Raw genomic sequence first — 13,399 nt, 5'->3', positions numbered from 1 at the left:
TGTTGCAGGTCTCCGACAGAGGCTTTGGCAGAATTTTGGCTCCTGTGACCTTCACCTCCTGATGTTACTTCTAGGAACATGCCATGGTACAGCAGCTCAGTGCCAGCAAGGACAGGGGTCTCAGTTCTCTACCCAGACAGCTGAGCGGGCCTGGAAATGCATTCTTCCATCTCAGACCCCACACCAGCTGTCCCCTTGTGCAGACCTTGTGAGACCTTCAGCAGAGTGCTCTGCGGGTGTACATTGTACCCAGACTTCAGATCCACAGAGACTGACACAATAAAAGGCTCTTATTTAAGCTGCTCAACTGGTGAAGGCTGCGATAAAAAGCTGAAACGCACTTGAAAACCACTGTTACTAAAATGTCGTGAGAAGCAAGGGTATTCTTGAAACAAATGGAAAGGTAGAAAGTGAACTTAAAAAGATGTAAAGGAAAAACAAGTAGGAATTTTAGAACTGAAAATACAATAACTGACGTAAAATGGAGTTACAGAGTTAACAGATGACAGTGAACGTATGATGCATGGATGTGCAGTATTTTAAACGTTTATTTATTCATTTTGAGGGAGGGGGAAATCCCAAGCAGGCTCTGTGCTCAGTGCAGAGTCCGAGGCAGGGCTCGAATCCACAAACCATGAGATCACAACCTGAGCCAATCAAGAGTTGGATACTCAACTGACTGAGCCACCCAAGCGCCCCTGGATGTACAATTTTTAAAGTCAAATTGTTTTGTCCTTTAAACTTGAAGAATTTGCATTATATTGTATTGGACTGGGAGTCAGGACACTGGGACTTAGTCCTGTCTACACAGGTTGGATCTGTGGCCTTCAGCAAGCGGCTCCATTCTCAGGCTGCTGTTTCCTATGGAAAATAAGGGGCTGAGCCAGCATTTCACGGTGTACACACACTCGCCCTCTCACCTGCGAACTATTCCAGCGGTTTTCTGGATCCTTAATGTACGCTGAAAATTGTTGCCAGATCTGTTGTTTGTTCTTTCATTTGTTCTTTTTCTTTTTTTTTAACTCGTAGAAAATTCCAAACATCCACAAAAGTGCATATGTCAAAAACAGCTCCAATAATTAACATATGGGCAATAGTTTGGGGTTTTTTTGGGGGGAGGGGGACTATTATCTTCTTGACCCCCACCTCAGTGGATTATTTTAATGTAAATCCTAGGTATTATTCCACTATCCAAAAATAGTTATGTATCTCTAAGAGATAGGGTGTCTTCCACCTTCGTATATACACAATACCATTAAAACATCTAGGAAATTAGTGGTACTTGTTAAATCACCTAATTTGAAGGAAGTGCTCAGATTTCCCTGATTGTTCCACAAATACTTGATTCAGGATTCAAATAAGGTCCATGGGGAGCATTTGACAGATAATATGTTTTAACAGTGTCTATCACCTTCCTCCCACCCCGTCGCTTGCTTGCTTGCCTGCCTGCCTGCTTGCTTGCTTGCTGGGTTTTTTTTTCTTTGCCATTTATTGAAGAAATGAGATTGTTTTCTTGTAGAATATGCCACATTGTGGTTTTACTCGTAGTCTTTAATCTTTAGGATGTATTTCACTAGTGATGGGTAATGAGGTTACTGAGTTTGAAAGTCACTTGAAGTAATTCCTTTTGTAGTTTAGCTGCTGTCTGAATGTACAGTGAGGATCATTTATTTCATTTTTGAGTTTTGGGGCTTTTTTAAAACACTGATTTCATTTTGCTTTCTAAGTATGTAAAACATTCGGGAGGTTCCCAAGTCAACCCACGGAAACCTTGTGCACTGGAAGAAGAGGTTTCCAGTGCTGTATTCCCGGTGCATTCCATCCCATGGGCAGCCACTGTCAGTACGTTTGGGTTTATCCTTCCATTGTTGTTTGAAGACAAGCAAATGCACATGTTTCTATTCCAACTCTCTTGTTCATGCTAGAGAACCATAAAGACCTTGCTTTTGTCCGTGAAGATTTTGGTGTTAAATTGGGCAGCTTCATACCAAAGGAAAAAAGGGTTGAGAATCAACCTTTTGATTGGAGGAGGTGGGTGTGTTTTTGCCACCAGTACACGTGCCCATGCATGCGGATGCCCTGCCTGCCCTCCATCTGGCCAGCTGTTTCTTGTCAGCTCTTTGAGGCGTTGCCTTACGGCGCATGTTCTGACATTTTTCTGATTCCTTATACCAATTGAATTGCTTAGTTGCTTGTTCTAAAAAATACTAGTCATGCTTATTAGGGAATAAAAGGGCCTACCTCTTGCTGTGCTGTAGTGAAGAGGTGATGTAGTCCAGGGCCCAGGAGCCAGGTGAGGACTCCATCTGAACATTGTCAGCAGCGAGCATTCTTGCCAGTGCCGTCGTACGCTCTAGGTGTGTTAGAAAGATGTCATCGAAGTGAGTGCCATGTTCTGCTTCCTTAATTGGTCAGTATACACTTAGGTTTTATGATCCTCCTGAAAGAGGCAACCAAGGAGGGTGGAAGAGGCAACCAAGGAGATCTTTTGCGTAACAGAATTTTTAAGCAATTCCCTTTATTGTGGACCATGACCAGTGGGTGCTTTTGTCTGGGGAGCCATGTGCTCATTTTCCAGTAGACAGCAAGGCGGCTTAGTGGCCAGGTCCAGGCCGGGCTTAGGTCCTGGCCCAGTCATTTCTGAGTTATGTGTTCTGTGGCAGACTTTTTTTTTTTTTTTTTTTAATAGGCTTTATGTTTTAGAGCAGTGTTGAGTTCACATCAAAGTCAAGTTGCAGGTACAGAGATACCCAAATGCCCTGTCCCTCTTACACCTTTCCCACCATCAGGCCCCCCCCCCCCAAACACACAGAGTAGCACATCTGCTACAACCCGCATTGGCATGTCATCACCCAAAGCTTGGACAGACTTTTTGTTTGTTTTGAGGAAGAGAGGGCACAAGTGGGGGAGGGGCACAGAAAGAGACAGAGAATCCCAAGCAGGCTCCACGCTGTCAACACAGAGCCGGATGCAGGGCTCAATCTCACGAACTATGAGATCTGATCAGTTGGACACTTAACTGACTAAGCCACTCAGGCGCCCAAACGGACAGACTTTTGAGCTGAATTTTTCCAACTTTGAGATAGAAATATATCACAAGGTGGTTTTTAAAGTTTTTCTCGGAATTCTCTCTCTCTCTCTCTCTCTCTCTCTCCCTCTCTCTCTCTCTCTCTCTCTCTCTCTCTCCCCCTCTCTCCCCCTCTCCCCCCTCCCTCTCTCTCCCTCTCTCTCCCTCTCTCTCCCTCCCTCTCTCTCTCCCTCTCTCTCTCCCTCTCTCTCTACCTCTCTCTCTCCCTCCCCCCCCCCCAATCTCCCACTCGCTTGTTATCTCTCTCTCTCTCTCTCTCAGATGAAAATTAAAAAAATTTTAGAGGTGCCTGGGTGACTCAGTTAGTTAAGCAGCCGACTTCAGCTCAGGTCACGATCTCACAATTTGTGAGTTTGAGCCCCACGTTGGGCTCTGTGCTGACAACTCAGAGTCTGGAGCCTGCTTTGGATTCTGTGTTTCCATCTCTCTCTGCCCCTCCCCGACTCATGCGTGCGCGCTCACTCGCTCTCTCTCTCTCTCTCAAAAATAAATTAAAAAAACATTAACAAATTTTTTTATTAAATGAAAATATGTAGGTAGGAACGGAGTTTTCTAGTAGGTAGTGCTAAATGTCAGTAGTGGAAATTGTGTCCAGCTACCAGAAATATTTTTAGGAATGAAATCTGCAGAGCATTTCATTCATGGAGGAGGATGACAAAATCTGGAGCCCGTGTAGGGCCTTGGTTCTTCACACCACTGCTTCCCTCTGGATTTCTGGGAGGCTCTCTGGAAGCAGGAGAAGTGAGCAGGGGCTAGCATCTAACATTTAGGGCTCCCAGGACCGCAGAACAGCTCACGTGGCCTTGCTGTGTTTCTCATCTGTCTTGCATACTCTTGCCCTTTAAATATTTATTTAGAAGCACACAAGGCAAAACAAAGTAATTTCTGTTAGGTCGTAATTGATGTAAAACAGATTCATTCAGTGCATACGCTTTTCCTTTCGTTTTCTTCCGCGGTCAGCTGGAGGAGGCGGTGGGCGGGGCACGTGACCGCTGAAAGAGTGGCCTCATGAAGAGTGGAACATCTTTTTGAAAACTTCTGGAAGGAAAAAAATAATAGATACTTCTGGAAGGATTCACATTGTAAGCTTCCTTGGGCCGGAATTATGTGGCCATTCTAAAAATCACCTCTCCTCAACAAAATGCCTGATGTGTGCTTGGTGTCTGACTCTTGACAATGATTTCCTTTGGGAATTAGAACTTCTCTGATGCATGTATACATATACAAAACTGTGTATATTTAGTACATGCTTAATTTTTTTTTTTTTTTTTTTTTTTTTTTTTTTTTTTTTTGTAAATAGTGAAAGCTTTAAATTTGGGAAATGTTTAGAATGCACTTTCTGAAAGCCGTAACTTGCCCTCTCACCTCCATACACCTAAATCAGAACGCTGTTTCATACCTCCACTCTCCTACTTCAACATTCGATGGTCTAATTATTTATCCATCCATATCTCATGAACCCTGCATGTGTAGGACATAGAAACACATACATTCAAATAAATAATTCATTTCTCTATTTCCCATAGTAAATGCAAATACACAGAAAACTTGCTTCTTCGATAGGTTTCTCAGCCAGCCAAATGAGAGTTTCTGCAAGGGTCTGGTTACGCCTTTCGTTCTGCAGCAGATGGGTAGGCTCTGAGGGCAGCATCGGGGTTCTGTACCAGTTTTCTGTTAAGTTCCTCATTTTCTAAGATTTCTTAAACTTTGAAGCCAAGTAAATATTAAACGTGTAATTTATGCCACATACTGTTATGTGATAGCAACCGTATTTTTCTTTAGAACATAAGCAGTAGGGTACTTCGGGGCCATTTCCTCAATGACCTTCCAGAACAAGAGTGTCTGATGACCCCGAGTCTTAGCTTAAGCTACATTGAGGTCTTTGGACTAGATGAAAATAACTAGGATGTCCATTTGCTGCTCAAAAGGCATGCAGACCTGCACAGGTCTCTTGTGGACCAAGAAGTGGTCTTGTGTTCTTAGAAGAGATGAAATAATGTTAAAAGTATGCTGTTTTTAATTTATTTATTATATAAATAAACAAAGATCTAGAAAAACCACATAAATCGAGTATATGGCTTAACGATTATAAAGTGAACATGGTCTAACCAAGTGATGTAACCATGCTGACCATGCCAGAGGGCCCTTCTGAAACCTTATCCCGGAGACAGAAGCCCTCCCACCAAGATGGACCATTGCAAGTTTTCTAGTACGAATCTCCTTGCACACTCTTCTTACAGCGCGCCCACCCTGATGTGCCCCCCAGCACACTGGGGGTGAGTCTTGCCTGTTTTGTTTTAGAAGTATGTGTCTAGACAGGACTCTCTTATTATAATGAGTAGAAGATAATCTGAAGAAATTTTTTCCATCTAAAATTATTAAGAAAAAAAATCTATATCAGGAAACCCTGGGTGGCTTAATCAGTTAAGCGTCCGACTTCAGCTCAGGTCATAATCTCACAGCTCATGAGTTTGAGCCCCACATTGGGCTCTGTGCTGACAGCTCAGAGCCTGGAAGCCTGCTTCACATTCTGTGTCCCTCTGTTGCTCTGCCCTTCTCCTGTTCCTGCTCTGTCTCTCTCTCTCTCCCCACCTCTCTCTCTCTCTCTCTCAAGAAGAAATAAACATTTAAAAAATTTAAAAAAGAAAAGTCTACATGAGAATATATAATGGAATAAATAAGTGACTTGTTAAAATATGTTTCGGTTGTACCGAAATTTTCAGAACAGTAGCTTGAAAAGGGAAGGATCACTTTGGTGCCCAGGGTTAAACGGCCCATAGTTTCTCAGAAGGACCTGCTCTGAGTGCCTCAGGGTCAGTAAATGCTGTGAACTAACCAAGAACTTGTTCTCCTCTGTGTGCACATTAGAGACACCTTGCAGGTGGTGTCTTCTTCGTTCACATCCCATCAATTTTGCGTTAACTACTCACATCAGTGAAATTGAAAAAGCTCATCCTTCTGGTTCTCAGAATCTCATCCCACATTTAATATTAGTGGCATGAATATTAGTGATTTTCCAGTGTTTTCTGTTTGTGACCATAGTCTGTCTTTCGCTGCTCAGGCCTGTATGGTGCATTGCCTGACGAGGCAGTTCATGTTCCTTGATGCCACTGCTGTGAATTAAATAAATACTTAGCAAACATTCACAGTAAGGATTTAGTTCCTGCTGTCAGGGTGCATACAACCTGGAGAGGGGATTCGAATATGGTGGGTAACTGCTAACCTGAACCAGACCTGTGCCTGTCCACGAGGGGCAGTCTGTCCTTGTGCAAGAGTGGGGGCGGGAGGTGTATTTGGCAGAGTGACACCACCCTGTCACTTTGCTCATACCGTTCTTGGTTCACTGTCCCGGGAGGTTTTAGCTTTCTTGTGCTTTGCCTGCTTGTTCGACAGATCGCACGTGTGTGGAAGTTCTTGCCCACGTGGGCTGGAGACCTTGTCTTTGCTGGGTAGGGTTTAAGTGTGTGGTAGAGGTGGCTCAGCGGGTGACTGAGAAGTTTTTAAACTTAATTCAAGAGACAAAACATTCATGAAATGGTTCTTCTTGATAACAAAGTAAGCATGGAACGGATGAAAGGGCCAGGGGAGCCAACAGTTAGGCTGGCACATGAGGGAATGGACCGGAAATTTAGATTAATTCTCTAAGAAATTTACCGCACGTTAGTAGAATGCTTGTCAGAGGTAAGGGAGTGAAGTAGTTTTCCCAGCAGCCCCACTCTTTTTTTTTTTAATTTAATTTTTTATTTTTTTAAATTTACATCCTAATTGGTTAGCATATAGTGCAACAATGATTTCAGGAGTAGATTCCTTAGTGCCCCTTACCCATTGAGCCCATCCCCCCTCCCACAACCCCTCCAGTAACCCTGTTTGTTCTCCGTATTTAAGAGTCTCTTCTGTTTTTGTCCCCCTCCCTGTTTTTATATTATTCTTGCTTCCCTTCCCTTATGTTCATCTGTTCTGTGTCTTAAAGTCCTCATATGAGTGAAGCCATATGATTTTTGTCTTTCTCTGACTAATTTCACTTAGCATAATACCCTCCAGTTCCATCCACGTAGTTGCAAATGGCAAGATTTCATTCTTTTTGATTACAGAGTAGAACTCCATTGTATATATATACCACATCTTCTTTATCCATTCATCCATCGATGGGCATTTGGGCTCTTTCCATACTTCGGCTCTTGTCGATAGTGCTGCTATAAACATGGGGATGCCTGTGTCCCTTCGAAACAGCACACCTGTATCCTGTGGATAAATGCCTAGTAGTGCAATTGCTGGGTCATAGGGTAGTTCTATTTTTAGTTTTTTGAGGAACCTCCATTCTGTTTTCCAGAGTGCCTGCACCAGCTTGCATTCCCATCTGCTCTTCCTTGAGTAAACGTCTCGAATTTGTTTTTTGTCATACTGTGCTTCACTGATCAAGATTTTTCTTTAAGTTGACTTTCAAACATAAATGCACATATTTAAGAAGTAAATTTGTCATAAATACAGAGTAGCTAGATTAATACAAAGGAAAGCAAGCTGGTATTATTAGATTCTAGCTGATACTCAGCCTCTTCTTTCTTTGTAAAAACAATGACGTGATTAACCCTGTTCAGCTTTCTAGCTTGAAGCTAGAGAAGTTTCCATGGCATGCCATGGAGGACTGGGAAGGGCAGAGGGCATCGCTTGTGTGCTGGTGTCTGCTTAGCAGGCAGCGGGTGCAAGGACATCGTGAGAACAGCTAAGTGGTGCTGGGAACGGCCTGGCCTGGGGCCAGTGCCCCTCACATCAGGCACACAACCCTCATGTCACTCTGATGGCCTCCGTCCAGCCTGGTAAGACACCGCTTACAAAACTGGGAAGCCTGAACCCGGCCCAGACCAACCTGGGCTGTCCTCACCTGGCTGTCCTCACCCAGCACAGGGAGTGGCCTACTGAATGGTGCCCATCGTTCACTGCACTTGCTGTGTGGCACCTGCTCCTCTTTGCTGAAATGTACCATCTGGCATTTAACAGTGTACCATCAGCACAGCAACTCTCTGGGCTGCTGGAGCCCAGAGGATGTGCCGGGGGACTCCAGGCAGCCAGACGAAGGCACAGGCCACTGTCGGATGAGGTCTTGTGAGTTACATGAGAGGATGCATTGCCTGGCTTGCAGAAGCACCAGGAAATAGTGTCTTTGTGAACAGTGCTTGTTATTTTGTGATCCACCGATCCATGTATGAGTAGAAGGTAATCTTGTTTAACTCTTTGCTTTAACGTAACTTAAGACGCCTAGAAGTTGCAAAATTAGAGCAGAGAATTCCTGGACACCTGATTTTTTTTAATATCTAAATAACTTTGGGGACGCCTGAGTGGCTCAGTCGGTTGAGCATCCGACTTCGGCTCAGGTCATGATCTCACGGTTCATGAGTTCCAGCCCCACATCAGGCTCTGGGCTGACAGCTCAGAGCCTGGAGCCTGCTTCAGATTCTGTGTCTCCCTCCGTCTGCCCCTCCGCTGCTTGCACTCTGTCTCTCACATTGTCTCAAAAATAAACAAACATTAAATGACTTTCAATGACTCTTTGGGGTTTTTTGTTTTGTTTTAGAGTGCCCTTCATTCTTAGCTGATGAAGAATGGGGGAGATAGAAGGAACATACAGAGTCTTGCAGACTCCAGGGACACGCTTGGGCGCCCAGACCCCAGGGGGAGTGAGCACCCTCGAGCCTGGGCAGAACCTCTTGGCAACCGCAGCACGGGCATCAGCCAGAACACAGGAGAAGCACCTTCACCTCCGAGTGAAGCTGCTGGACAACAGCATGGAAATATTTGACATTGAGGTAAGTAGCGATATTTGGAGGCATATTTCCTTATACTTTCTAAAAGTCAAGTATGATGAACCACATTCCATTTTGCTGATCAGACTTGGCCTATTTATCAAGCTGACCAAGGGTGGTGTTGGTAACACTAAGATCCTTGGAAACAGTGAGTCTGAGTTTCTCCTTTTATTTGAAGAGTGATATTCTCCTGTCTTTCCTTTGAAATCCTGATACAACATGGCCCTTCTGTTCTTCTTCAGAGAGGCTGGCTGACTGCTGTGGAGCACGGACTGGACCCATCCAGATCTGCCCACTGTGTGTCAGCTCCTCTCTGAAACATGGCGGTGATTGTAGTCCCCTCTTCTCAGGGGCTGTGGCAAGGACGCGTGCAAAGAGCCTGCCACACAGGTGGTGTTGCACAGTAACATTGAATTTGTTTTTCTGTATCAACAGATACAGGAAACATAATAACGTTTTTATTTTGAAAATTTCCTAACAATAGATTGCACTGATAATGTTGGCAAAAACAAGTGAATACAGCAAAAATGTGTAAATGTATCATATAAGTGTATGTGTGTATATATGTATCTAATCAATACTTTTTAGACCCACATAATACTTTTTAGAAAACACTGATTTTGTAAATGGTGTTAGAATGAGTGTGCTTTTTAAAATTATTTATTTTATATGTAATGCACAAAGATAGTCTCTCTTCTCTAATTTTTTCATAATGGTTTAAAGTAATATCTTTAGAAGTTTTTTCTGCTCTTAATGTCACAAAAGGAAGGACAAGAGAATGAATTTAAACTTTAGCAGGAGGCTTATTTGTGCTTAGAGATTTCTGTCAAGAAGTCAGGATGCTACACAGAAACTAAGATTACTGAGCTGGGGGCCAGGCTGTGATGACCCTAGAGGAAACTTCTTGGGGGCTCTGGTGGTGCCTAATTCAGAACGCATTGCATGGGAAGGGGAGGAGGGAGTGAGGGAGGGGGTCAGTGGTGGGGAGCTGGAGGTCAGGGCTGTACCCCAGTCCTCTTGCCTGGGGTCCCAGGCACACCAGCCTCTCTTGCCTCTCCTGCTTGAGTGTTTGATGGTAAGCGTCTAGTGCATAGATTCATAGTATCTGAATTCAGAGGACCCCGAACACTCCTTTTAAGGTCTTACCTGAGGAGGAAATTGAGTAGCATTTCATCAGGGCAGTAGTAATTGAAACTGGTAGGACCTGTCTGTCCAGCTTCCCAGGTCACTCCCGTGTTGCCAGAGGCAGCCTTTGCTGGGAAGGTAGTCCGAAACAGGCTACCTTTGAATGCTGGAGAGCTAGAGGCTGGCTGTGGGCTCTCTTTGGCAGCATTTCCCAGCCCTGCATGGTGCTCTTTGATGAGTCACCTGCAGGAAATGGGTTAAAGGTGTGCAGGGTTAGCTGGACTCCCAGATCTTTTCCAGCCAGTGCTCTCAAGAGTTCCACCGTTCAGCCGTCTTCTGATAGACACACCCACTATGGTCTAGGCTTATAACACTCTCAGAATGTTCAAAAGAAAGAACGGAGGGAAGGGGAGGAGAGGAGAGGAGAGAAAAGAACACAAAGAACTGAGCTATTCAGAGCTTACTTTCAGAGCATCTTTTTTTATCCTGCTTAATAGTCTTTATCAACTAAAACTAGGCCCAAAAAAGAAGAAAGCACATATTTATTGTGGAGTCATAAATAACACATAGCCCTTCTCTGAGATACACGCCATCGCTAAGTGTCTGGATTGCTTTATTCGTCAACATTCAGAAGTGGCATTTTGTAAAGGTTTCACCATATTTAGAACTTGTCAGAGTTGAGTAGGTTGAGATTATTGTGTTGGGGAGGAAGAATTTTCTCTGCCCTTCCAGATCTGTTTGGCTAGACCAAGAATCAGATTGACATGAGACAGATCAACCGGCAAACATCCAACTTAATAGCATATGTATAGGGAATCCACAGAGATGGAAATTCCTAACACAGACAGCACAGATGCTTATATGAGCTCAGGAGGGGGGTTGGGTCTGGGACAGGAAGGGGAGAGGAGATGTCTGGGAATAGGGGTTGACTGTCGTGCAGATAAGTGTCTCAGGTGAAGAGTCTTTGTTAATAGTTCTCTTCCTGGTGCAGTTAGTTGGGGGGTGAGGGGGGGGGGCGGTGAAGAGCTTTTCCTGAATCTGCTGGGTTTTTATTGCTTTTAACTCAAAATAGTGTTCATGCCACAGTGGCCCATCTTGGGGAGGCCTGCTCTTGGCCCCTATAGTTGCTTCTGTTCATCAGATGGAATCATCATCTTCACTTCCCTGCAGGTTGATATTCTGGTAAGCCTGTCGGAGTCACCAGAAATTGCAGAATCACATTGCTGCCACATACCCCGAGTTGGATGGAGTACTTTTTTGAATGATGTTACCCACTGACGCATGCCTTTTAGGAGGAGTTAGAATTCAGTATGTTTTTTTGAGTCATTTGTATTCAGCTTCCAGGTACCCTGTCCTCTACAACCCTGTCAGTGGATTTTGTTAAGTAACAGACCACTCTAAAACCTTGTAACTTCAAACAGCAAATATCAAATGTTTCCTCTGCATGTTTGAGTGTTGGCTTGGGAGGGTCTTCTGGTCTGGGCCGGCCTGGAGGGCCTACCATGTCTGGCACCCCAGCTAGAACCTCTTTCCACCCTCCAGGGAGCTAGCTTCTCCTTATTTGCACCGTGATGGAAATGTTCTCAAGAGTGGAAGCTGCCAGGTCCCTGGATGCTTGGGGTTCATGTGCTATAACGCCTACCAAGTTTAACTGATCAAAACAAGCCACCAGGCAAGCCCAGATTCAAGCAGGGAAGAGTGGGGAGCAGTAGAGCTACCTTGTAGCGGGAGTGCCAAGGAATTTGTGACCATTTTATTTGGTATACCACAACGGCTGTTGCCAGTGGATCAGGAATGCATCTCTGGAAAGATGACTGTCTCTGTGAAGTTCTAGTATCTCCCATCAGTGGGCTGGTCTCGTTTGCCGGGCGACATGCTTTGTGGGGCCTGCCCCAGAGCAAGCCACATGGCCTTCTCTGGGGGGACATGCTTCCCCCATACCCCTCTGTGAGATTCTGGTCCAAGAACACAGGCTTGCCCTGATCCATTCTCCCCAGTGTCTCCCATGAGCCATGGCTCCAAAGATGTAAAAGATCCAGAGATGGAGGCTGGTTGCCCCTGGGGCCCCATCACTGATCCACCACTGCTTGTTCCTTGACCGCTGGTGACCAAACTGACGTGAGTTCCCTCCTTGGTGAGTCACACATAGAACCTCCACCAGGTGAGTTAGCACACAAAGAAAACTTTATTTGCGGCAGAGAAGGAGATCACGGGAAATAACTTCCAAAGCCGTGACCCTCGAGCAAGGGTGGCTGGGTTCCTTTCATTTAGGGTTAGGATGGAATGTTCAGAAAGGGGAGCCTCGTCATCCCGTGTAGAGGCGGGCACGCGGTCACACACGGGCCTTAAGGAAACCTTCCGCCTACACACACGCTGTGTGTTGTAGAAATGAGGCTTGGGCTCTTCCTTGGATGGAGGATGGAACGTTATAATGAGGTGAGGGTAACTGTCGGTGGCTCCGTGGGTCACTCCGTGGTCCGTCTGCGCAGGCGTGAGTCGGGGGTTGAGCTCACACTGGTCTGGGTGGTCTGGGCGGTCTGGGCCCCCAGAGCTCTTCGCCCAGACTGTCGTTACTGCTTGGGGGAAGTTTGAGTTTCCTCCACGGGATGCTTTACCTGGCGGGTCTTGTGCCTGAATGAGGAGGTGAGGGGGAAGGAAGAGCTTCGGGAAGGATGGGGGATGAAGGTCGGGGGGACAAGTGGGTGGCAGTAGAGCTCAGGTCTCAGGGTCCTGCAGGCGACACTCGCTCCGCCACCCTCTGCCCTTTATATCTGAGCTAAGAGACACAGGTTGTTGTCTGGGATGGCGCCCACTCGTGGTACGGGCAGCAGGCCCACAGTGCACAGATACCCCTGGCTGGGTCTTTGTTGGCAGCACAGATGGAAGGTCTTAGTGAAGCCACCCCCTGCCCCAGAGCTTGTCTGAGGTCTCTCTCCTCCTGGAAGGCAAGTCCCAGAGACAAGGTTTTGTCTGAGGCTCTGCCGAGTTCTTGGCGTGGCACCGTGCTGGCTCGGTAAATACGTGTTGAATGAAGGAAATCAAAACATAGATTGGGTTAACATCCTTTCTTCAAGAGTGTCCTGAATTCTCCCCTAGAGCAGAGTTTTCTGACCTCAGATTCAAGTGCATGTGTGTTTGTTTGGGGGTGGGGGGGACGCGGCCACTGGCTCCTGCACACAGGGAGTTTGAATCGCTGGCATTGTGTAGAATCCCTAGTTGACATTGAAGGGACCTTTTTAATTTAGGGAAAATTTTGACTTTTAGTTATTTTGGAAATGCTTCTATGTTGTTCAGTGAAAATACAGAGTAGCTCAGCCCGAAGACCTCCCTGTTGGGGTTCACGTCTCTTCCCGAGCAGTGTGTGCTGTTTCGTGTCTGTCTTAGTAAG

The 13,399-nt window shown here is 45.5% G+C and overlaps 1 protein-coding gene across 5 annotated transcripts in view; it reads left to right on the top strand.

Moving 5' to 3' along the window:
- Nucleotides 1-13,399, top strand: part of FARP2 (FERM, ARH/RhoGEF and pleckstrin domain protein 2) — a 107,313-nt gene that overhangs the window by 7,366 nt on the left and 86,548 nt on the right. For all 5 annotated transcript variants that reach the window (XM_058698528.1, XM_058698548.1, XM_058698539.1 and 2 more), the window contains exon 2: nucleotides 8,658-8,889. In XM_058698528.1, the coding sequence (XP_058554511.1) occupies nucleotides 8,686-8,889 (204 nt within the window). In that variant the 5' untranslated portion in view covers nucleotides 8,658-8,685. The remainder of the gene's footprint in view (nucleotides 1-8,657; nucleotides 8,890-13,399) is intronic.

The sequence above is a fragment of the Neofelis nebulosa genome, chromosome 2, assembly GCF_028018385.1.
Source record: "Neofelis nebulosa isolate mNeoNeb1 chromosome 2, mNeoNeb1.pri, whole genome shotgun sequence".
NCBI lineage: Eukaryota > Metazoa > Chordata > Mammalia > Carnivora > Felidae > Neofelis > Neofelis nebulosa.
Note: the sequence above shows the minus strand (reverse complement) of the source record. Positions and strands in the feature narration are given on the sequence as shown.